General features: G+C 36.5%; 1 protein-coding gene across 1 annotated transcript in view; it reads left to right on the top strand.

Annotated features, from left to right (window-relative positions):
• Dlc1 (DLC1 Rho GTPase activating protein) overlaps window positions 1–25,621 on the top strand; it is a 337,813-nt gene that overhangs the window by 143,594 nt on the left and 168,598 nt on the right. Inside the window, exon 5 of the mRNA XM_090353987.1 lies at window positions 19,443–19,476. Within this exon, the coding sequence (XP_090210113.1) occupies window positions 19,443–19,476 (34 nt within the window). The remainder of the gene's footprint in view (window positions 1–19,442; window positions 19,477–25,621) is intronic.

Raw genomic sequence — 25,621 nt, 5'->3', positions numbered from 1 at the left:
GCATTTCCACACATGTTAATAATGTATATCAAAGCCAGGTGCTCATGGCTTACACCTATAATCCTAGCTATACAGAATGCTGAGTTCTGAGAACTGTGATTCAGCTTGGACAAGAATTTTTTTTTTCTTTTTCTATTTTTTGTTGTCTGTGAGGCTTAAACTCAGGGCTTGGGAGCTGTGTCTGAATATAGCTGCTTATATGAGTAGCAATTGGCTTTCACACAAATGATAAAGCCTATTCATTATTCCCCCATTGTTTCAAGAATTGAGTAAGTTGAAGTTTACCATGTCCTGTGAGGATGAAAGAAGCACTTGGGGACTGCTGTCTTGTGTATGGGAGTTCATGAAATAGACCAGTCAAGGTCAGCAGTCAGGGCTATTCCTCTGTTCTGCACAAAAAAAGATGTTATGGTAAGGAATAATGATCATTAAATATTGATTTGCTTCATTGTCATCAAAATGTAGTTAATTGTATAGTATGCAATCAGACTGAGTACAGGAGGGACAATTTCCTTTATAGCTAAGGCTACAATATGACATGATGTATAGAGGGGTTACAATTACATTCGTCAGGTAGTAGGTGCATTACTTCTTGCAACTTTTTATTTTTTTCTGACAAAACCAAACTGTAACCAACCATCATATAGCTGCCCTGATTTCAAGATCTGAGTTCAGATGAAGTGCCAGTTACAGTTATTTCTAGTTAAACTACATTGCTTTTGCAAAACCATGAACTAATCTTTATCATTTCTAATAAATCATCTCATTTTTATTTTGCATTAATCTGTGGTAGGATAAAATTATCATCTCATTGGCCAAGTGATTATGGAAAATCAAGTGTTAGGACAAAACTAACCTTTAGTCCAGGTTCTTCTCCATCAAGCCATGTGTGAAGGTTGTGCTGGTCCAATTTTGAGGAAAATCCAAAATTAATTCCTTAGGTTGTATCATGGGTCTACTAGCAATAAACTGTCTATTTAACTATTCCAACATATGATAACAGAACAATATTGGTTGAAGGAATCTATAATTAAATTAGGGAGAAACACTTAACTTCATAGAATCTATATTCTTAGCAGTGCAAATAACACATTTAAGCTGCTAATGGCCCATGCCTGTAATCCTAGCTACTCAAGTAGCTGAGACCTGACAAATAATGGTTCAAAGCACTCCAACAGAAAGTCTAAGAAACTCTATCTTCAATTAACCAGCAAAAATCCAAGTTGGAAGTATGATGCAAGTGACAAAGCATCAGCCATAAACAAGCAAGCCTAGTGAATGTATGACTCGGAGATCAAGCCTTGGTACTGATAAATAAAAATAAACCAACAGAAGAATGAGGCTAACTTTTTACAGAACTCATACTTATTTCAATAATGGAGTTGTTCTGAATCAGATTCCTTAATTTTGTCTCCACCTCTCAGATTCTGTGATAAACACAAGGGAAAACTGAACAAATGAATAAGCAGCAGAACTAGTTTTCCTATTTTTCCATCTATTTACAATTTTTAATGATAACTTGATTATGAAATAAAATAAAACCAATACAAAATAATCACAACATCCAAATCTTCTAGAATATATTGTTACTCTACATTATGACCTTTGAAAATATTGGATCAATTATTTTCATATCTGTGTCTAAATCCCTCAATTGTAAATTAGGTCATTAATTATTCTGAAATGAAACAGTAATTTAATTTAAAAAAATGATCTAATTGAATCAGAAATTACTTAAACTCGGAAACCATATTGCCAATACCTAATACATGTTTATGTAAATAATATCCACATTCTGTTCTCTTTTGTGTAGACTGCATTTAACAGCTTACATGATCTAGATTTTAGTGTCACAGAGCTACAAAGAAATGCAATTCTTTTGTAACATACCAAAATTAGTTTTATATCACAGGTATTGCTAAGTAGGTTTTTAATATTATCTTCATTTGATTTCTATTTCTGTATCAGCGAAGAGTCAAGTTTCCCTTTGCCTATGGCCAGAGACACTTGATTATTTTTACTTTGTATTTTTCCTTTTATTCCTATTATTAGTAAATCACTTGCTTCTATTCAGAAATTTTTATCTTAATTATACTCATAAAATGTCAGATTTGACAGCAATTTCAATGTCTTGAATTTGTCTTCCTGAGGTATCATTAATGTTGCATAAAAGTTATTAGTTGATATTAAATGACATAACCCCTTGGTATTTTTTTAAATGTCTTTTGGTGCCAAGCCTGGGCCTTGAACTTTGAGCTTTTATTGCTCAAGATTAGTACCACTTGAGCCACAGCTCAACTTTCAGCTCTTTGGTGGTTAAATGGAGATAAAGAGACTCCTGGGTTTTCCTGCCCCAGGCTGGCTTCAAACCTTCATCTTTGGATCTCAGCCTCCTGAGCAGCTAAGATTATAAGTTTGAGCCCTGGAACCCCACTTAAACTTTTTTCTAGTAGTCATCATCAAAACCTTGAAAGTTCTGTTATTGCCATTTTACAGTTAAAGATGAGGTTGTAGCCAAAAGCATGAGACTCAAAAGTATCAGAGCTTGTATCCAGCTCAGTGTTCTCATATTCCAGGTCTTTTTCTACCACACAACAGATCCCACTGTAAAACACATGGAATAGTTAGTTGTATGAGCCAATGAAATGGTTTAGCCTTGACTACTTTATGTCCATAATATTTTAATTCCTATAAAATTAAAAGTAAGGCATGAGCTAATCTTGTGCATGGGAGGAATTTATATAATTTGGAAGTTAAGGACATCTTCTGGCCAGGGAGCTTGTAATCTTCAGTGCTTTGGAGGAAGAGATCAGTAGACAGCAGTGTGCAGCCAGCATAAAATTTCACAAGACTCCATCTCCACCCATGGTTGACCATGGTGGCCCATGGCACAATGGCTGGGCATAAGGAGTCCCTTTATCCTCCTCACTGACACAGGGAACCACAGCTCAAGGGATCACAGGCCAGTATGAGCAAAAACATCCAAGGCAAGAAAGGAGTGTGGCTTACAGAGTAAAGCACTTGTCTAACACAGGTGAGGCCCGGAATCTTCTGCTGGAATTGTTGCTTTTCCTAACCTGAAACAATAAAATATGCTATTTAATATGGGGGAAAGTTACACTATAATTTCTACCATTATATATCTATCTTCAGTCTAAATAATGACTTCTTTTTTATTGCCAGTCCTGGTGCTTGAACTCAGGGTGTGGCACTATCCTTGAGCTCTCTCAAAGCTAGCACTCTACCATTTAAGTCATAGCACCACTCCTGGCTTTCTCTATGTATGTGGTACCGAGGAATTGAACCACTCTACGTCTAGGCCAAACTCTTGGCTTAAATAATGACTTCTACAATCTCCTAGCCAAACAACTGCATTAACAGCTAGATGTGTGTGTGTGTGTGTGTGTGTGTGTGTGTGTGTGTGTGTGTGTGTGTTAGAAAAAAATAAACTCTATTAAAGGTTCAGCATCTAATACAGTAGTCACCCATAAATGACAGTTACAATTATGACTTGGTACCTTCACTTGGATGTCTAACCCAGACCTCATGAGAAAAGCAAGACTGGCTTACTTTCTCCTACATTCATGTTTTCAGCCACTATCCCAAGTCCATCCAGCTGAAACAACCCTTCACTCTTCCCGATTTTCCAGCAATTCTTCCAATCCATGTATCCGTAAATTCTGCAAAATATCACCTGACATATTCCCTTTTCCTTGTCCTTGGCCAGACAATTGATGTTAGTCTATCACAAACTGGACTGGAATGATAGTTGTTCCCCGTCTGTGCACATCAATAAGCTATTCTGCCCATGTAAAACCCCCAGGTGACCATTCCCATCAGCACTCTATTCTTCCAAAGGTTTCCACATCCAGCCTGTGCAGTGCTTCCTGGCCTCCGTCTTCCTCCATCTTCCTCTCTCCCCTTTCACTTTGTGCAGTGTCTAGTCTTGTCCCTGGACCAGAGACATTTCTGATTCCTTTTTAGCCCGAGATCTCCTGGTTTCTGTTCCCAGTGCTTCTTAGCCTGTGTATAATGTAATCTCCCCCAGATATTGCTTGCAATGCAATGCTGCAAACACAAATGCAAGAGAGCTGCCTTCCATTATTTCCCTGCAAGGCCTTCTTCCCACTTGTCCTGAAACATTTTCAGTCCCAGTTTTCATCCATGATATTGTCAAAAGTTCTTTTTCCATAAACCCTTAAATCTCTCTAGCATTTTCCAAAGACTTTCAGCAGCTGTTTGTCTTCTTAGGAGATACAAATTGTTTACTAAGAATTGTTCCCTCACAGCCTGCTTCGTTTATGTCTCCACCTTATGATCAAGCTTCAGAAACCACCCACTCCTCAGCCCCCTTTTATGTGGTAAACAGCTTTATGGCCCTCTGAGATTTTTCTCTGTGTACAGAGAAGTATTGTCCTAAAACATGCTTAAGCGTTTAAGACTGTTGTAGTGGTATTTCACAATTTACTATGATTATGGTAAGCAAGAGAAAAGCATCAATATATTACATTATCCCTTCTTGCCATACAAGAAGTCATCCAACAGCCTCCTCACAGCCTGGCTCTGGATTGAAAACCAAAAGCTCATGACCTTCTTTTCTGCCTCCATCCCACATTCCCAGAGCTCTAAACAAACCACACCAACAAGAAACCCAGCACTGAGCAACTTCTGAAATTTATCTTTTCTTGTTTCCTTTCTCCTCTATTGTTTCAGAGACTAACTGCCACCAGTTGAAGAATTCTAGAAAAAAGTTTGCTTTAGGGATCCTCATTCTAAGTATTTTTGTTATATCTCTTTTCTGTGTGGTTAATCTGTGTGCCTGTGTAACTTCAAGAAATTCCAACTATTCCATAGCACTGTATTTTTTTTCTTGCCAGTCCTGGGGCTTGAATTTGGGACTTGAACACTATCCTTGGACTTTCTCAAGGTTAGAATTCTACCACTTGAGTCACAGCACCACTTCTGGCTTTTTCCGTTTGTGGCATTGATGAACCAAACCCAGGTCGTCATGCATGCTAGGCAAGCACTCTACCACTAGGTCACACTCCCCTTAGAACTGTATTCAAGCAAATCAACCCATAATTTGGGTTATCCGAGCGTAAAAAATGGAGCATCACCACAGTGTTACCAAAGGCTACCTAATAATATGCTGTCTACCCTGAAAATTACAACATGCTACACCCACAAACAAAACACCTCTGATTGTAAGGAAAGCACATTACAGTTGTATTTTTATTGCTTTAAATTCTGAATTTTATGGTTAGTGAAGACTATCCATTTGTGTATTATACAAGGAATAACCTCTAACACCATCATAATAGTAATAACCTTCCACTTTTCATTTACGTAAATATTAAGATAGAAAAGGGAAATGAAAATAAAGTTATGTCATATTGATAAACTTAGAACATTGAAATTTTTTTTCACAGTTAGTAGGCAAGCACCTACCACTTGAGCTATACGTTACCAGTCCTTTTAGCTCACAGTTTTCAGACAGGTAGGACTTGTACTTTTCCTGAGTTTGTCTTCTGCAGTTATCCTACCTCAACCACCAGAGTAGCTGGGATAAAGTCAGACATCATCACATCCACCATTATTCTTGAGGAATGTTAAGGAACATGTCTACTGCTTACTTATCAGTGATATGAGCTAAGTTTTTTTAGAGTGTTTCTGAGAATTTTCTTGCTAGAAAATAGCTACAGTAATAAGAAAATTTCAAAAGATAAATATGACTAGTTTTCATTCTAAAGCAAGACTTTTTTTAATCCAGCCTATTGGTCAAAATCCGCATTAACTATTCTCAAGTCATAGATCTATCCCCATTGTTCTCAAAAGCATCTTCTGGATGTGTTTAATTCAGCCAAACCACAAAAGATATTGAGAATACAAGACGTACTCCTTATTTCACAGGATATAAAGACAACTCTCTAGATAGATTCACCTACCTAGCATGGCCTTGGAGCTACAGTTTCAAAATGTCTATGTTATATCAACTTTATAAGCAGGAAAAATAGTTCTCAAATACTATCACCAGCTAGTAAAATGTCTACTAAAATGTCATAGAAGACTTTTAATTTGACTATGACAATGTATTAATTACAATAAAAATATATTTAAAAAATGCTGTTATCTTCAGCAATTCAGAGAAGCATCAATAGGATCACAGCCCAGGTTAGCCTGGGCATAAAAGGATGCTACCTTGAAAATAACTAAAGAAGACAGCTGGCAACCTGCTTAAGTGGTAGAGTACCTGCCATGCATGCTCAAGGCTCTAGGTTCAAAATCCAGTATCCCCACCCCATCAATTTCCTAAATTGGGTCTAATTATGTATTAAAATATCAGATTTACATGAATCCTAGGGTTATAATTAAAATTCAATGCACTAATTGGTTGTAGCCAACAAAATAAAAGGATACAAATAGGCTAAAATACTGTAAGCCTTGCTCTAAACATCATTGCATATTAAGTAGAGCAAAAAGTTTTCAAACACAGAGCTAAAACAAGTAAGATCACTTGTTTATTTTAGTAATGTGGATATGCTAAAATGATCAAGGGTAAAATGATCAAGGGTATAAACATATGTTATTAGTTAAAACAGCAGACAATATCTTTTTTTTAAATATTTTTATTGTAAGTAATAGAAGGGTAACATGATATTTGCCAGATAGAAAGTACATTAATTCACATACATTGATAGCCTTTCACATGTCTTGGTCCCCATTTCCCTCCCCCCTACTCCCACTCCTCATCTTGTTTTCCCCCCTTCCCTATCCAATTTCAAATAACCAAATACAAATATATCCAATATATCAGATAACAAAGTGAGATACTGTAACAATATGAGATAATCAAGGGACAGCAAAAGAGCTGAGAGATAACATAGTACCTTAAGGACAACAATCATTCATTATATGGCTTTTGTTTCTATATCCTACAGGTCCTTTCATTTAGCGTCATACTATATGGCCTTATGTATCTAGGTTTTGCTCTATTGCAAATCTCTGCTAGGTGTCTACTGATTATGACAAATGAGGGAAACCATTGAGCCTATGTTCCTTTGAGTCTGGCTTACTTCACTTAATATGATTTTTTCTAAGTCTTTCCATTTCCTAACAAATGGGGTGATGTCGTTCTGTCTGACAGCATAGAATTCCATCATGGACAAATACCACATCTTGTTGATCCATTCATCAACTGAGAGACATCTAAGTTGGTTCCATATCTTTGCTATGGTAAATAGTGCTGCAATGAACATTGTTGTGCTAGTGGATTTAGTATGTCCTAGTTTCTGGATGGTTGAGTAAATGCCAAGTAGTGGAATTGCTGGGTCATAGGGAAGCTCTATGTTTAGCCTTTTGAGGAACTGCCATACTGCTTTCCATAGTAGTTGAACGAGTTTGCACTCCCACCAACAATGTAGTAGTGATCCCTCCTGGCCACATCCCCTCCAGCATCTGTTATTATTCGTTTTCCTGATCCTGGCCATTCTAACTGGAGTGAGGTGGAATCTTAGAGTTGTTTTGATTTGAATTTCTTTTATGACCAGAGATGTTGAGCATTTCTTCATGTGTCTATAGGCCATTTTTGTTTCTTTTTCAGAGAAGACTCTCTTTAAGTCTTTGGCCCATTTTTTAATGGGATGGTTGTTACTTTGGGGATTAGTTTTGGAGTGATTCAATTTTTTGAGCTGTTGATATATTTTAGATATGAGGCCTTTGTCTGCTGTATGGTTGGTGAAGATCTTCTCCCACTCTGTAGGCTTCCTAATTAATTTACTAGCTATGTCCTTTGCCATACAAAAGCTCTGCAGTTTAATGCAGTCCCACTTATCCAGCCTTTCTCTGATTTGTTGTGATTCTTGGTCCTTATTAAGAAAGTTTCGACCTGTGCCAAGGAGGTCTAGTGTATCTCCTGTTCCTTCTTGTAAAGTTTTCAATGTGTCAGCTTTTACCTCAAGGTCTTTGATCCAATTGGAATTAATTCTACTGCAGGGTGACAAAGAAGGATCCAACTTTAGTTTTCTGCAGGTGCTTAGCCAGTTCTGCCAGCACCACTTGTTGAAGAGGTTATCTTTCTTCCATTCTATTTTTTTTGGCTCCCTTGTCAAAGGGACAATATCTTAAATGGTTAGAAAGATAAGTAAAAACACTTAAGAAAGACAACTTTTATTTCATTTTTTATGCAAAGTAAATTGTATTACAGTTCCTGAAACAAAAATACATGTTCCATGCAATATGCATTTGAGTAGCATTTTTTTCTGGCCTGCTCCATAAGTCTTTGATTTCCTAGTTCTCAGGACTCATACAGTAAAGAATTCATGAAAAAGTATCATCTATTAATGGAATTTTGACTCAAATGCTGAAGAAATATTTATAGGAATTAAAAATAGACTTAATGGTGAATGTTGTATTTTTACTGAATTCCTGTAAAAGATGCTTAAAATGGCTCACCTCCCTTCCTTGGAGTATGTGAATTCAGGGTGAATCATTTCCAGGAGAGATGATAACAATGCTATTTTGAAGTGTAGGTTTTTCTTGTTTTAAACAATAGTAGAAATTTACTGATGGCAGGGCTTCTGAGGTAGCATACTTGCTTGCAAGAGTATCACATGGTGGACCTAAAACAAATCATGTTAACTGAGAAAAGCCAAGCTTTGACAGACAAATACCACATGCCCAGATTCTGAATTCAGCCCCATAACCAACACATACACACACACACACACACACACACACACACACACACACACACACACAGATCTGTTTAAATTTTGGGATGGCTAATGGTGAGATCTCAATGGGTAACTTAGTTTCCACAAATGTAAATGGAAACATCAGATTACTTCCATTATTCCTCCCTTATCTGAAGGGGCCATTTTCAAGACCTCTCATTGGAGTCCTCAAATCATGGAAATTATATATTCTTATGATAGCATAATATCTTCATTGGGAAAGTAGACATAGAAAGGAAAGAAAAAATAACTAATGGTAGAATGGAGTGCTTCCATAAACATTTTTATGGTAAATCTGAATGACCTCACATAGATTTCTTTTCCTTAAGTTGGAAACATTCACCTTTTCAGATAAAGAAAGTGTGAATGGCGTATTTGCCAGAAACACTATTTATGCATTGGATGCAATATTATATAGGGCAACTGTTACTATGAAAGGCAAGTGTTGTGACATCAGACAGCCAAGTTGTGATTAACAGGCTTATAGATCCACTGGGTAAAGGAACCACTCATATCATAGATGAGATGAGTTTGTATGGACAAGGATGCCATACTACCCATAACAATCTATAACATAAACTCATGGATTCCTTATTTCTAGAATTTTCCATTTAATACTTTTGTTCTATGGTCAACTTTGGCTAACTCAAACCTTAAAAGGTCAAATCGGTTGTAATAAAGGAATTGTACTCTACGTCTTTGAGGCTCATCACAGCACCTTTAATGCAGGCCCTGTCCATCTCTTCTCACACTCCAGATATTCCCAGATAAACATGGAGATTAGTGCCTCACTGATCATGGTCAGAGAAGCATGGGATGAGATCATTTCATGCTTGATTTTCTCCTTTGTGTCTAATACACTTTCTTTCATCTCATTTCCTATATTTTACCTAGATTTGTATAAATATTGGTTGAAACATGTTATAGTAAATGTTTCCTTAGTGATGAAGTCAAAACCTTATTTAATGTGAGAGTCATATGTAGTCAATTCCATTTAACCATATCCTGTCTATACAGTCTTTACTTGTATGCTTAGTCTGAAAATAGTGTTCAATCTGAACACTACCTTCTTACTTCCAAAGTAAAAATCCTCCTGGCTTTATCACCAATGTGGATTACTCTTATTTTTATTTCATCTTCTTCATTTTGGATGATTGTAACCTTTTTACTATTATCTTGAGTTGAAAAAATGTCAGTACTTTAATTTACATGTGACAGAAGGCTCAGAATGCATTGGTCCATTTTGCAATGCAATCTTCCGGTACTAAGATTGGCATTCAGGATATATCAGTAGTTCTTAAGACTGTCCCACTCACTGTTGAGTGGAAGTTGAGCTGGAGTTCATGACCTTGTGAGTTGAGAAGATAAATCCCAGAGTACATATCATCTCACCAAAAGGAATTAACTAGAAGGCCTCAACACCAAGTTCATCTCTAAATTACCCAACATTTTTTCCTTACATGTTGGAGACCATTGGTGTTTAAAATATTAGTAATATATAACTTGTATATATTATATATTATATTATTAATATAACATATATGTAATATGTAATAATGTACACATTGAATTTATGTTCTATATGTCTTACTATTAATATAATTAATTAATATTGTGTTGGTATATTCAATTAATGCAATAAATATGAATGTATTTATATATTATATATTATATACTCTAGGTATATGATAATATATGTGTATACTAGATATTATATTATATATATATTAGAATTGGTAACAAAGGCAAGAATCTACTTAGGCAACTACATTAAAATAAAAGAGCTTATGTTAGTAACTATCCATCCACAATTTTGAAAACATCAATTATTTCATCATTATTTAATTAGTATTTCAGGAAGTTCTTATGGGTTTATTTTTCAGATCCTATTAATATTCTATTACCTTGATTTTTCATCATACCTCTAGTTGTTTCTTGATTTTATTTTTTCATGTTTAATATTCTTGTTTATTGTAATTAATAGAAGGGTTACATTATATTCACCAGATAGAAGGTGCATTACTTCACAATGATACCCCTTCTTGTGTTTTTATCCCCATTTCCCTCCTCCACCCTCTCTCCTCATCTTATTTTACCCTTTCCCAATCCTATTTCAAATAAATATACATACAATATACTACATAACAAGGTAAGATACTGTAACAATATGAGCCAACAAGGGACAACAAAAGAGATGAGAAATAGCATAGTACATTAAGAAAAACAATCACACACTGTATGGCTTTTGTTTCCGTATCCTGGAGATCCTTTCATTTAGCCTCATCCTATATGGGCTTAGGTATCTAGATTTTTAAACCTCTACTAGGAGAGTCCAAGGTTTATACTAATTAAGACAAATGAGAGAAACCATTGAGCTTATATTCCTTTGGGTCTGGCTTACTTCATTTAATATGATTTTTTCTAAGTCTTTCCATTTCTTTACAAATGGGGCTATGTCATTCTTTCTGGAATTCCATTGTATATAAATACCATGATCCTGTCATCCACTGAGGGGCATCTGGGTTGGTTCCATATCTTTGCTAAGGTAAATAATGCTGCAATGAACATTGTTGTGCTAGTGGATTGAGTATGTCCTTGTTTCTGGGTAAATGCCAAGTAGTGGAATACTTCGGTCATAGGAGAACTCTATGTTTAGTAGTTTGAGGAACCACCATACTGCTTTCCATAGTGGTTGAAGGAGTTTACACTCCCACCTACAGTGTTGTAGTGATCCCTCCTGGCCACCTCTCAGCCAGCATCTGTGGTTATTAGTTTTCTTGATCCTGGCCATTCTAACTGGAGCAAGGTGGAATCTCAGAGTTGTTTTGATTTGCATTTCTTTTATGACCAGAGATGTTGAGCATTTCTTCATGTGTCTATAGGCCATTCTTATTTCTTCTTCAGAAAAGACTCTCTTTAAGTCTTTGACCCATCTTTTAATGGGATGGTTGTTTCTTTGGAGAGATTCAATTTTTTTAGCTGTTGATACATTTTAGATATGAGGCCTTTGTCCATTGTATGATTATTGAAGATCTTCTTCCACTCTGTGGGCTTTCTATTTAGCTTGCTAGCTATTTCCTTTGCCATACAGAAGCTCTGCACTTTAATGCAATCCCACTTATCCAGACTTTCTCTGATTTGTTGTGTTTCTGGGTCCTTTTAAGAAAGTTTCTACCTGTGCCAAGGAGGCCTAGTGTATCTCCTATTCCTTCTTGTAAAGTTTTCAGTGTGTCAGCTTTTACTTCCAGGTCTTTGATCCATTTGGAGTTAATCCTGGTGCAGGGTGACATAGAAGGATCCAACTTTAGTTTTCTGCAGGTACAGCACCACTTGTTGAAGAGGCTATCTTTCTTCCATTCTATTTTTTGGCTCCCTTATCAAAGATTAGGTGGCCATAGGTTGGTGAATTAATATCTGGGTCCTCAGTTCTATTCCATTGGTCCTCAGGCGTGTTCTCATGACAGCACCAAGCTGTTTTGGTTACTATAGCTCTGTAATAGAGTCTAAAGTTTGGTATTGAAATTCCTCCTGTGCTGTTCTTTCTGCTAAGAAGTGTTTTTGCTATACAGGGTCTTTTATTATTCCATATGAAATTTTGCACTGCCTCTTCTATTTTTTTTTTTGCCAGTCCTGGGCTTGAGCTCAGGGCCTGAGCCTGTCCTTGGACTTTATCAAGACTAGAGCTCTACCACTTGAGCCTCAGCACCACTTCCAGCTTTTTCTATGCATGTGGTACTGAGGAATTGAACCTGGGTCTTTGTGCATGCTATGCAAGCACTCTACCACTAGGCCAAACTCCCGGCCCCAGCCTCTTCTATTTCTTTAAAGAATGACATTGGGATATTGATGGGTATTGCACTGAATTTGTAGATAGCCCTGCGCAATATTGCCATTTTCATGATGTTAATTCTTCCAATCCAGGAGCATGTGGGGGGTGGGCGGGGAGGTTCCATTTCCTCAGTTCTGTTTTAATTTCCTTTTTCAGGATTTTAAAGTTTTCATCAAAAAGGCCCTTTACATTCTTAGTTAAGTTCATTCCTAGGTACTTTATTTTCTTTGAGGCTATTGCAAAAGGAGTTGCTTTCCTGATTGCTGCCTTGCTCCTCTTGTTGGTATACAGGAAGGCAGTTGATTTTTTTAGGGTTAATTTTATACCCTGCTACCTTACCAAAGTTTTGAATCAGCTCAAGCAGCTTGGTAGTGGAGTCTATAGGGTTCTTTAAATACAGGATTTTGTCAACTGCAAAGAGGAAAAGTTCCACTTACTCTTTCCCTATTGGATCCCCTTTATGCGTGCTTCCTGTCTTATTGTTCAGGCTAGGAATTCTAATACTATGTTAAAGAGGAGTGGAGAGAGCAGGCATTCTTGTCTCTTCCTGATTTTAGAGGAAATGGCTTTAGCTTTTTGCCCTTAAGTATAATGCTAGCTGTGGACTTGTCATACACACCTTTATTATACTGAGGAATGTTCCATGGATTCCTAGTTTCTCCAGAGCTTTTAACATGAAGGGGTGTTGGATCTTGTCAAATGCCTTTTCTGCATCTTCTGAGACAATCCTGTGATTCTTGTCCTTGCTCCTGTTGATTACCTTGAATTTCTTCCTTATAGTCCAGTCACTTTCAGTACGTTCTGTCTCCTCGCAAGCCTGAAATGTTAAGCTTCATTAGAGCAGAAAAAATTAGAAAACTTTTACATTCCAGAAAGTAGAATCTGTATTGTGACTGATTGCAGTATCATGTACATTGTTGTTTCTGAGCACATAAGATACATTTTTCATGTCAAATTTGTCAGTGACTACCACCACCATGAATGTGTATAACAAAAATATTTCTGGGTCCCAGCCAAGAACCCACTTACATGAAGCAATATTTGATAAGAATAAATTCCAAATCACTGAACAAAGTTACATTTTGTCACAGCAGATATGTGTGTATAATTTAAGTAGTTTTAATCTGTATTTTTTGTTATTTTAATATATTGGTATGTATTCTGACAGTCTATTATAAGCCTTAGTCTACCAAAGCCTTGTAAATTATAAAACTATAAGAATTAGTAGATTTTTGATAAGATAATAAACATGCAGGTACTAAATTATTAAAATAGGTTAAAATTTATTGAAGATAAAATAATTGGTAGTAATTAACATTACTAGGATGGATATGAATGAAATGTTTTAGTGCTCAGTTTTTTTTAATTGCATGGTGATGTATAAAGGGATTATGGTTGTATTCACTCATCGAGTAGTGGGTACATTATTTCTTGAACATTATTACTCCTTCCCATGTTTTTCTTCCACTTCACCCTACCCACTCCCACTCCACTTGTTTTTCCTTTCCCTTCCCTATTTCAAACAAATAAATATACCAGGTACCAGGAGCATAAATAAGAACATACAAAACATGGCATAGGGAGTTTGGCCTAGTGGTAGAATACTTGCTTAGCATGCATGAAGACCAAGGTTCCATTCCTTGGTACCACATACCTAGAAAAAGCCAGGAATGCTGTTGAGGCTTAAGTGAAAGAGCTCTAGCCTTGAGAAAGCCCAAGGACAGTGCTCAGGCCCTGAGTTCAAGTCCCAGGAGTAGCAAAAAAAAAATGAATGTACAAAACATATACATGCTAACTAATTTATTTTGTGTGTGTGGTGTGTGTGTAAAACTGGCATTGTGGATGTCAGAACAAAATTAATGTTTCAAAGGGAAGGGAATAAAGTCTATTCCTTCTAATTTTTCTTTGAATTGATATATGTCTTTAAAAATAAACAAATGCAGCTAGGCACCGTGGCTTATGCCTGTAATCCTAGGTACTCAGGAGGCTGAAATGTGAGAATCATTCAAAGCCAGCCTGGGCACTAAAATGTCTGTAAGACTCTTATCTCTAATTAATCACCAGAAAACCAGTAGTGGCACTGTGGCTCAAGGGCTAGGGTGATAGCCTTGAGCTGAAGAGCTCAACGACAGTGCCCAGGCTCAGAGTTCATGTCCCATGACCAACTAACAATAATAATAATAATAATAATAATAATAATAATAATAAACAATGCAAGTGACTCTGGCCTGTAATCCTAGCTGAGATCTGAGGATTGTGGTTCCAAGCCAGATCAGGCAGGAAAGTTCTTCAGATTCTCATCACCAGTTAACCACCAAAAAAACAGAAGTGGAGTTGTGGTTTCTAGGACAGTACCCAGTAGCAAAAAGAAGGAGTGGGGGAAGAAAGAAGGAAGGAAGCAAGGAAGAAGGAAGGAGGGAAGGAAGGAAGAAAGGAAGGAAGGAAGGAAGGAAGGAAGGAAGGAAGGAAGGAAGGAAGGAAGGAAGGAAGGGATGGATATTCTTGACATTTCTATATTTGAAAATTTTTCTAATAAGCAATGAAGCAATGCTTATTTTTTTTAAAAAAAAGCACAAAATAAACTCAGAGCACTACTGAGTACTCTAGACCAAGGAGGGGGGAGAAAGGGAGTGGGAGGGAAGGAGAAGAGAGAGAAGAGAATCAACTCTTTCATAGAACTCAGAGGTAGAATCTTCAGGCTAGCATAACTGTATGTTCTCTTAAGAGATTGATCTTCAAATGACCTTCTTGGTAGTGACAATCTACCATGTCAATGCCAAAGAACTAAGAAGAAAATATTTTATATAAATGAGGGGAAAAGAATGTTAATGTTAATAATATAGAAGAAAAGTCACCTTTTTTAACCTAGAGTCATTGAAAATAAACTGGATACATTAGAATGTTGTCATTTTTACTAGAGTAGATTCTGATATTACATCTCTTACTTATGTTGCTATTTGTGTTAGAAGCTTTTGTGTGGTTGCTGTAAATTCCTCAAAGGTGTCAGGTCAAGTTCCTCCTGAAAGTGCAGAAAGTCTCCTAGCAGCAGATCAAAAGAATCAACACATGTCTATAACATCTCACGTCATATTGAAATCAGCATTTCACCAACCATATTTCATTTCCTAAAACACAGACATTCACACAGTCTCAGCTCCCACATGCAGCTTTAAGAGATCTCATTAACAGGAAGCAAATTGTCTCCTCCTATTTTACTAAAGACTTTTCTTTATGATGAATTCTTAAAACTTCATGTAAAACACTTCAGTGGATACATTTAGGAAAAGCCCATTGGAGAGCTACTAGACAGTCCATAGATTGGGTGTGCTTGAAGGAGCAGAAATGGTTGATATTCAAATGATTTGGAATATCACAGAGAAGAGTAACAAGAATATACGAATGATTTTTTAATTTTACTTTTTATTGTCAGTGTATAGAAGGGTTATAGTTACATTCGCCAGACTTCTCACACATTGATACCCCTTCTCATGTTTTTGTCCCCATTTGCCTCCGGCACCCCCTCCCAATCATCTTGTTTTCCCCCCTTCCCTTTCCTATTTCAAATAAATAAACGTATATACAATATGCCAGGTAACAAAATCAGATACAGTAACAATATGAGATTAACCAAAGGACAAAAGAAGAGAGGAGCAATAACATAGTACATTAAGAACAATCATCACAATAGATAAAGCTCTTGTTTCCATAACAAATGATTTTTTTCTCCTTTCATTTGGAAGTTATTAGTAGACTTCTCTTTGTTCCATTGAGAAATAAGAGAAGAAAATATGAAGTTACAGCAAAGCCATGAGGCAGAAAAGCCCTATTTAGTTGCTTTATTGCCAGAAATGTAAAATCACTTCCTGAGGATGCAGTTCAAGTGAAACATGTGGCAGCTATTAGCCAAGGCCCCTAACAAATTCAAAAATGTGTTTTCTGTGAGAGTTTTCTCATAAGCAATAAAACTTATTACTTAAACTATACCTGTAAATATGCAGTTAGTACACTAATTCCAAATGTTGGATGGACACCTTCTTAATAATCTTGTAGACCTATGACTTGCATGGGGAATTTCTTTCTAATGAAGAACTACTCCATGACCACTTGAGTTGTCCGGATTATCTACTATCCACTTCTTTCTCCTAGTGCCGCACATGCAATGGTCATGCGAGTCCAGGCCATGAATCTGCCCTCTCTCCTCTCCTGTAACTGCATGAACTGGATTGTGAATCTCACAGAAATACTTACCTAAGTGTTTTGTGCGTTGGATAGTGGGAAGGCTTGCAATTAAGAATTGACAATTCTCTCTAATTGACTAAAAACTAAATGTCAGTATTTTCTAGTTTCTTTAGTATCATTCCTTCCTGGGAAATAGGACAAATTTAATCAATTTAGTCAGAAATCATTTTCTAGAGAGATAATTTATCTTCAAAGAAAATCTTTCAGGAGCTGGCCAGCTGTTGATACTATGTTGTCATAACTTTATTTTTTTATTTTACTGTTTTGAAAAAGGATGAGGGACAACAGACTGAAAGTGGGTCATTTCTAGGAATGATCGATCTGATTTTACTTAAACAGAGAAATTAAAAAATTCTCAACACAATAAACTTTGACTACATTTTCGCCACTGTGTATTTTGGCCATTGAGATTACTGAACGGAAGTGAGATTCCATAGTGGAAGAACTACCGAACACAGTGAGATCTTAAACCACTTGGCATCAGCCATGTATAATAATGACATTGGGTATATGAAGGTTAAACTACTTTTGCTTCATAACCCAGCTCACTGATTTTTTAATCAAATAGTATAAATGCCAGAGTATCCATTTTATAATCATATGTAATATATAAAAGGCTTGTCTTCATTAATAGTCAAATTGTAATTTGCGTGAGGTTAAATTTGTCATAAATACACTAGCAAAAGAAGTCAGAAATGACTTACGTAATGTCTCACTGTCTAAAACAAATATTTCTGCACAAATACTTTGTGATCTGAGTCAATGTCTTCTCAGGGAATCCCTTTAAACTAGTTTCCTCCATCATTTCAGGGTGCTCTGATTAGTGTAACCACAGAAGCCAATATGCCAGTGGTGTATTTTGGCTTCCATTATTGGCTGTGCGACTATGTAAAAATTACAGTAATTTAGAAGCGTTCACAGGGTTGTTCTGAAGACTGAGTGAATTTATGTAGAGAGTAAAAAGATCACCAAAAGTATAGAATAGCTTGCTTGTAAAAGAAGCAATGGCCTTCTTGTTATGCTGAATAAGAGAAGGTCTAGATGATGAAGGAAAAGTCAGACATAACAACTGAGGAAATGTTCAGGAAAATGCTGGAAGTCTGTGCCAACTATTTGAAGCCTTGTTCTTCCACACTTGTTCTCCTGCCCTGATCTTGCACACTGTCATTTAATAAAGTAAAATGGATACAACTTTCATCGGATGTAGAGTTGATGTTCGCATCCACATAGCAAGTGCTGAACAAATACATATGGACTGGGATTATGTAGAAATCTTTGTTTAGATCAGTCATTCTAGACCAAATCCCTCCTGTACATTTTATCCATTGAATATTTTTACCTTATCTAAAAAGTTGCATCCATCTCTTGACTCCCTAAATCCTAAAGGTGATCATCTTAACAGTAATCACCTCATGAAGTTTAAAGCACTTGCATATTCCATATTTCTAGAAATGAAAATAGATGCTATTTTCCTAGAGATGTGCTTAGGGCTCTCTCTCTGTCTCTCTCTGTCTCTCTCTCTCTCTCATACACACACACACACACTCACACACATACACACACGTATACGTACCCATTCACAACATCATTCATTTCTCTCTCAAACATGGGCACGCATGCATGTACATACTCATATACACATATATACACAGTCACAAAGACACTCATTTAGGAATTCTTTGTCTCTTGCCCTAACTGTAGACTTTGTTCCTAAAGCTGGAGGAACGCATCACTTTCAGACCTATGTATGCACATCGATGATAGATAGATGATAGGCAAATAGATATGCATAGCATAATAGATATATATCTACATGTCTGCACCAATGGGTAGAATTTTGTAAGACTATATGAATTGTATTTCTAAAAGTATATGAATGTTCCACTAAAAATGAATAACTGCATACATTTCTATACTTTATACAAATATATATGAATCATTAAAGTGATAACCAGAAAGTCAGCTTCCATAATTTGTTTTGGGATATCTTTAGAGAATAGAGCTATAAACTTACACTTTGCAGTTTTTTGAAATATCTCATTCTGAAATCTTTTTTTGGAACTAGTGATGGTGATAAACACCAGTGACAAAATGCCAGGAGTGGAACTTTTAACCCTTTATACAAGTAAATTAATCAACTTAGTCAATGTCCCTACAAGTGAAGAGGAAGGACAGCCATCTTTAAAAGGAAAATTCCATATGCTTTGTAGAATCGACTACATTCATTTCTGTCCATGGTCCTGTGATTCTCCATCCTTTAGTAAGAAGAAATCTGTTCCTTGACATGTAAGTGCACACAGAAAATAATCAGCAGGACAAAGATGCTCAGAAACTGACCAGATAACTTCTTTTTTCAACCTCCTCAAATTAAAAGAAAGAAATTGAGCTACAAATATTCCACCCAAATTCAGAGTGTTTATAACTTCATTGCCAATGTTTTTTAGTTAATAGGGGTGTGTGTTAGGTGATTCTATCTTCTGTATTTACAAAACGCCACAAACTATTACAGCCAGATGAAATATTTTCATGTTGCAATGTTAATCTTTTTATTATCATTATCCATTTACTTTTTTCCACCATAATGATGTTATTGAATGTTTCTTTCTAATAAGACCATAATTTTCTTCTTTCTTTTTTTTCAGGCTGTTCCAAGTTTTTCAGATAAGGAAAAGGCTGGTGAGTTGATATTTTGGTGGTATTTTCTTTCTTCCCTAATTTAGTATGAATCTCAACTTAAGGTAGACACTTCATTAATATCCACAAATTTGTAAATCTCTTCTATGTCTGTGAAAATGTTATTGTTGTATTCCTGAAAATAAATCTGCTGGGGTTAAAGAATTATGAAAACTGGCCAGGAGTTTGGCCTAGTGGTAGAGTGCTTGTCTAGCATGCACGAAGAACTGGGTTCGCTCCTTCGGTATCACATACATGGAAAAGCCAGAACTGGTGCTGTGCCTCAGGTGATACAGCACTAACCATGAGGAAAGCCCAGGGACGGTGCTCAGGCCCTGAGTTCAGTCCCCAGGCAAAAAAATTTTGAAAACAATATTGGGTTGCATTACATAACTTTATGTTGTATGGAATCAGGCTGACAGCAGTCATAATTCATTTCTTAAGGAAGAGAATTTAGTGCTGGTCAATATAATGAGGAATGATTTTTGAAAATTGTGAATAGTTATCAAAATGTTTTAATTCCTAAATAATTAAGTGATCACTTAAATAGATGTACTTGACATTGAAAGTTGATACAACACTATGAAAAATAATTATGAAGCAACACGAATAACTGGATTGAAGAAAAATTATAGTATTCTTCCTCTACTGTATTCTGTAGTTTAACTATTGAACAGTATTATGAGAAAATGGGTGAGGACTGATGAGAAACATGGGCACCTTCAGATTGGTGGAAGTGTGTGCTTCTAAGAATCTTTTGATCTCCGTCAATCATTTCTTATGTGTTCTGTATAATGAAAATGAAACAAAGCCTCCTCAAAACCATTTTGAATATATACCACCAAAGTTGAAGCCCTCTATCTGAGTCACAGATATTTGTGAAGCATAAGAGCACTAGTGAAGAGAGAGATCACCCACGATAAAAGACCATTACTTCAAAATACCTGTACACTAAAACATATATTTGATAGTTTTATGCTAAGGATATTCATAATTGATTTATTTACACATCTAAATAGATTTCATACTAAAATATTTATTTGCATGAAATATTAAACTTTTCTTTTGTGGTTAGTCTATCTGGTTTATTCATGCTAACAATACTGAGAAACCTCCAGAATAAGAGGAAAATATTGAACTGGCCTCATTAGTGAATACAGAAGGAAAAATTGTTGTATTTAGCAATGCACTAGCATTACTAACTACAAAAATGAAGTAAATTAAATTCCATTTGCAAAATACCAATACCTTCACAAAAAATTGTCCTTTGGCTGTCCAGTTACAAAAAGGAAGAACCCTATGGCTCAGTAGGCATGTGTATCACAAAGAGAAACTTAGGTCCTACTTTATCTTAGGTTGTGACATTCTCTGTAGTTGCCCAGATTAGCTGAAATTTAAACAAAGTATGCAACAGAGCAAAGTTTTCATTTTATCCCAGAATGTCAGCAAATTCTTTCATACTCTAAGGAGAACGTTTGGACATAAACTGCTGGCTAGTGGGGAGGAAGAAGGAATGCCCTTGTTTAGGGAGTGAGAGGCAAAGAGCTGTCTTTCTGCCATTTATATAGCTTCAGATGAATAGGAAAAACACTTCATTTTGGAGTTTAATACCACTTTGAAAACATGATTACAACAAAAGACTGATTAAGTGAAGAGTATGAGTAGAAATACTTCATATAATCCTGGAAACGTTCTTTTCCCACAGCACTAACAAAAAATATGAAAATAACTTCACTTTCTAGTTAACATATTTTGGCCATTTTGATGTTGATGTGGCACAAATGAAAATGTTGGTAGTTGAGTGAATACCTATAATCCCAGCAGGTAGGAGTCTGGAGCAGGAAGACTACATGTCTATAGCAAACCAAGAGGTTAGATTCAACTCAGAAAGGATTTTTGATAAATTGTGTAAGGGGGAAGACTAATGAATTGTAATATATAACCTCCCCCTTCCCCAGGCTACACAGGTGCCCAACTAAGATACTTAATTACCCAAGTTGGACTGATTGAAAAATAACCTAGCTTCTCCCTGTAATAAAAATACTAGAATCTTTAGAATGTATTCCAGAAAGAATTCTGATTTAAATTTCTAGACAAGCTCTATACTTGAGAGTACATAAAAAAATGTAATATCAACAAAAGGGAAATTTTGCCTTAAAAGTGGGTGTATTTGTCTATCAAGTCAACTACAGTGCTGTATATTTAACGAATAACCAGTGCTATTTGGCAGTTAGAGATTCTGATTTATTTCAGAAGTTGCAAGGACAATAATAGTATAAACAAACTTAAAAAAAATCTAGGCCTTACGCTGTAATGAAAGCATTAAAATTATTGGAATTTAGCTATGAGTGTAAATCTCTTTATTGCCAGTTCAGTTCTATGAGTTGTATGTTTAGGCTCCTTTTGAACAGAGCAATGGCCACAGAGGCATTGAACCCATTCACTTCTCAGGGAGTAATTGAGCTCATAAATAGGATTAAGCTTCATGCCCACCCCGAGGCCTGTCGTTGATGTTTTTTTCCTTTCTGCCTAAATGAATGTAACCTATTGTTCCTTAATAAGAAAGTCTATTTTTAATCTGGTTGACCTCCCATCCAAGCCAACTGGAACCAACTCTATTAGGCTTTTTGAAGCTCTAAGTAAAAATGAAAATCATGTGGGGACATTCCAGTCATCATTCTTGTGCTGCAGTTGTGTGGCTGGCCTCTGTGGAACTTTAGTAGCCACCTTCTGTTCTTCTCCATATTGCTGGATTAAAACACAGCCTAGTGGGAACAGTTCTTCTCTTCATCTCCTACCTCATGAGGACCAAACACTCCAGGAGGAAACATAGGTTGAAACAGCCTCCCATGGAGTCATTCCCCCAAAATATGCCAACAGCAAAGTGTTCTAGACAGCTCTAGGGTTCTTTGAAGGAAATATCATGAAAAAGCCTGGTCTTTGCCGTAAACTGAACCCAAACTCCAGAAAATCCCCCTAAAGGTAGCAATTAAGAACTTTTCCCTCTTCTCCTCTTCTTAGTTGATTTTTTTTTTTGGCCTATCTTATTCAAGAACTTCCTAGAGCCGGGTGCAGTGGCTCATGCCTATAATCCTAGCTACTCAGGAGGCAGAGATCTGAGGGTCTTGGTTTAAAGCCAGTCCAGGCACTAAAGACCCATAAACTCTTATGTCCAATTAATCACTAGAAAACAGGAAGTGGAAAGCTGTGGCTCCAAGGGTAGGGCAGTAGCCTTGAGCTGAAGAGTTCAGGGACAGCGGCCAAGAGTTCAAGCTCCATAACCCACAAAAATAAAGATTCCTAGAAGAAATAATCCTAATACTCTTAATCATAAAATATCTACTCATCACTGGAGAGGCAAAGAGGCATGAGAGAGAGAGAGATGGGGGGGGGGAGATATGAGTCATTGGCTTATGGTTTATTCTATAGGATACCTGATTTCTGTAGGAAAAAGAAGGGGAGAGGTGGAGAGAAGAGGAAGGGGAAGGGCAAAGGAGGGAAGGAAGGAAGGAAGGAAGGAAGGAAGGAAGGAAGGAAGGAAGGAAGGAAGGAAGGAAGGAAGGAAGGAAGGAAGGAAGGAAGGGCTTATGGTTTATTCTCCAGAACATCAGCTTCCTTTGAGTAAGTTATGTAACTTCCTCATTCTTCTTTTCTTTAGAGTATAAATTATCTGCCACCATTTTTTGAAAAGGAATGAGTAGAACATACAAAATGGTAGCTATGGCTTATGATAGTTTTTGCACTTGGAGCCACTGAGTGCATAGGTCTCGTAGACACTAGCTATGTCATTCTTGTCCGTGTGTGTTCAGAGTTCCTTAAATGCTTCCTCAGGGCACCAAATGACAGGCAAGCATCAAAGTGTGTGGAAGAAAGATCCAGTTCTTCCTGATTCTTCTGAAGGAGGTAACTGAGGCAAAGGTTATTTATCATCATAGTATAATATAGTTGGTCATACATTGACATCTCATTAGTCCTTTCCTCCTGGAGATTAAAATTCTCTCTTGTGAACAGGGAATATTCCATCTTCATAAAGAATTAATCCTTGAGAACTACAAACTCTGAATCTCATTTTCCCATGACTCCATTAGCAGCCTTATCCCCAGTCTCTGGAGTAAGTGGATCCTGCCTTCCCAGCAGCCCAGGGTAACACTGGGCTGAGCCATCACCTCATCGACCCTGGTCTTGTACACAGGGTCCTGCCAATACTGTGTCCTCTCACCCACCCTCTCCTTTCCTCCAGCCATTGGGCTCCGCTCTCTTCTGGACTTTCACAACTCCACCCAAAACAGGTTTCTCTGCTTTAGGCTATCATTAAACCGGCCTACTCTATCAGAGTTAACTCCATTGGAGTTATCTTGGAAAAGCATAACCTGGCCAGCTCAACTGCTTCCCCATTTTTTCTGTATTCCTATTGTCTAAAAGATAAAATCAAACTGTCCAGCCTGACATACCTATTTGTAACCTGAATATACATCATTTCTTGTACTGGGTCTGTTTGTTTCCTCCTCACATCCACCCTCTGCCTCATTTCCCAGTCAGGCAATGAGAAGCCTCAGACTCCCTGAGAAGTGAGTGGCTTCAATGCCTCCGTGGCCATTGCTCTGTTCAAAAGGAGCCTAAACATACAACTCATAGCTAAATTCCAATAATTTTAATTCTTTCATTACAGCATAAGTCTGAGGGTAGAGGTGGTGAGCCATAGGTCGGTACTCCACTCCCTCAGCTGCCCAGATGTCTTTTAGGTAGATGGCCCTTTCTTCCATGTACATTTTCAAGTTCTGACAACCATTCTCTTTCTTGTCCTGTGCTTTTCCCCCATCTCCATACAAATACACTTTTATAAAATCTTGTTAGAAAATTCGCCTTAGTCTACACAATGTGACATGACATCTATTTGTGGGTAGAATCTTCCCTGATATGGTCATCAGCGTTTTCTTTTCTTTCTATTTCTTTATTGGTGGGTTCATTGATGGGTCCAATTATTTACCCTACATCTAAACATACATCCTCCCTTATTTCTGAATCTTTCTACTTCAGCATCGATCTGCATTTGTTCTCTTAAAAATATACAGATGACAGTAGACACGGGTAGAGAGAGAGCTAGCTAATTCAGGAAAATAAATAATAATGATGATTGTGTTTTACTACCTCTTAAATTTAAAAAAATACCTATCTTGAATCCCATGATCCCATGATGATTTAAAATGCATTTCCTGTTCTAATAGAAGCCAGTAACTGAGAATATCAGCACTGCGTTTTTCTGTCATTAAAATATAACTGTGCATATATTTGAAAAGTAGTAATATAGAAGAATATGAAATCTGTTATTCAAAATGAAGTCAGAGAATCTTGTAAATGTCAATTTATATTAGGTAGAAATGACTAGCATTTTTTCTTCTTTGTTTTAAAACTTACGTGTCTAATAGTAATATGACCTCTTTAATGAGTTCTTTCCCAGCCAAAATTAGTCTCTGAGTAAAAAAACTCTGCTTTCAGTTTTGTTATCTTGAGTACATGTGCAGACTATTGTTTGAAGGAAAATATTCTTTTTGTGTGTCCTACAACAAAAACAGCTACTACCATGTTACAAATGTTCTGTACATTCATTTTAATCATAGCTTTATAACCACAAAGATTCTCTGGTTTCAATATTGATGATTTAGAGTTACCATAGTTCTGAAAAGCTTTTAATTTAACCTTGCATCCACTTCTGTCCGTTATCCCTGTATACTTCATAACTGTGAACTATCTCAGCCAAGTAATAAACAGTGCTATTTGGAGACTAATCCCAAATACATGTGTAAAGGATGCCATTTTTGTTAATACATTAGAACTTGACTTTGTTGCATTCCTTGAACATTGTTCTTAGAACATTTATTCTCCTGCTTTGAGATTATTTAGTTGGCTATAAAATGTTTTTTTAATCAAGATAATGAATAATTCTAGCCTGAAACATTCATGAAAGATTTCAGAGGCACAGAAAAATGACATAATTTCTCCAAACTTTGTGTGTGACTAGCCAAAGACAGAAAATGGAAGTCAAACACCTCTTTGTGTCAAATGTGTAAATAAAAATTCCGGTCTTCATCATTTATTCCATGTGCCCTGTAAGCACACTAAATAACAAAGCCCAGACTTGCTCTTCTTG

Source organism: Megascapheus bottae, chromosome 20 (genome assembly GCF_031878675.1).
Source record: "Megascapheus bottae isolate mThoBot1 chromosome 20, mThoBot2.hap1, whole genome shotgun sequence".
Classification (NCBI taxonomy): Eukaryota; Metazoa; Chordata; class Mammalia; order Rodentia; family Geomyidae; genus Megascapheus; species Megascapheus bottae.
The sequence above is the reverse complement of the archived record's forward strand: the minus strand, read 5'-3'. Positions and strand labels throughout refer to the sequence as shown.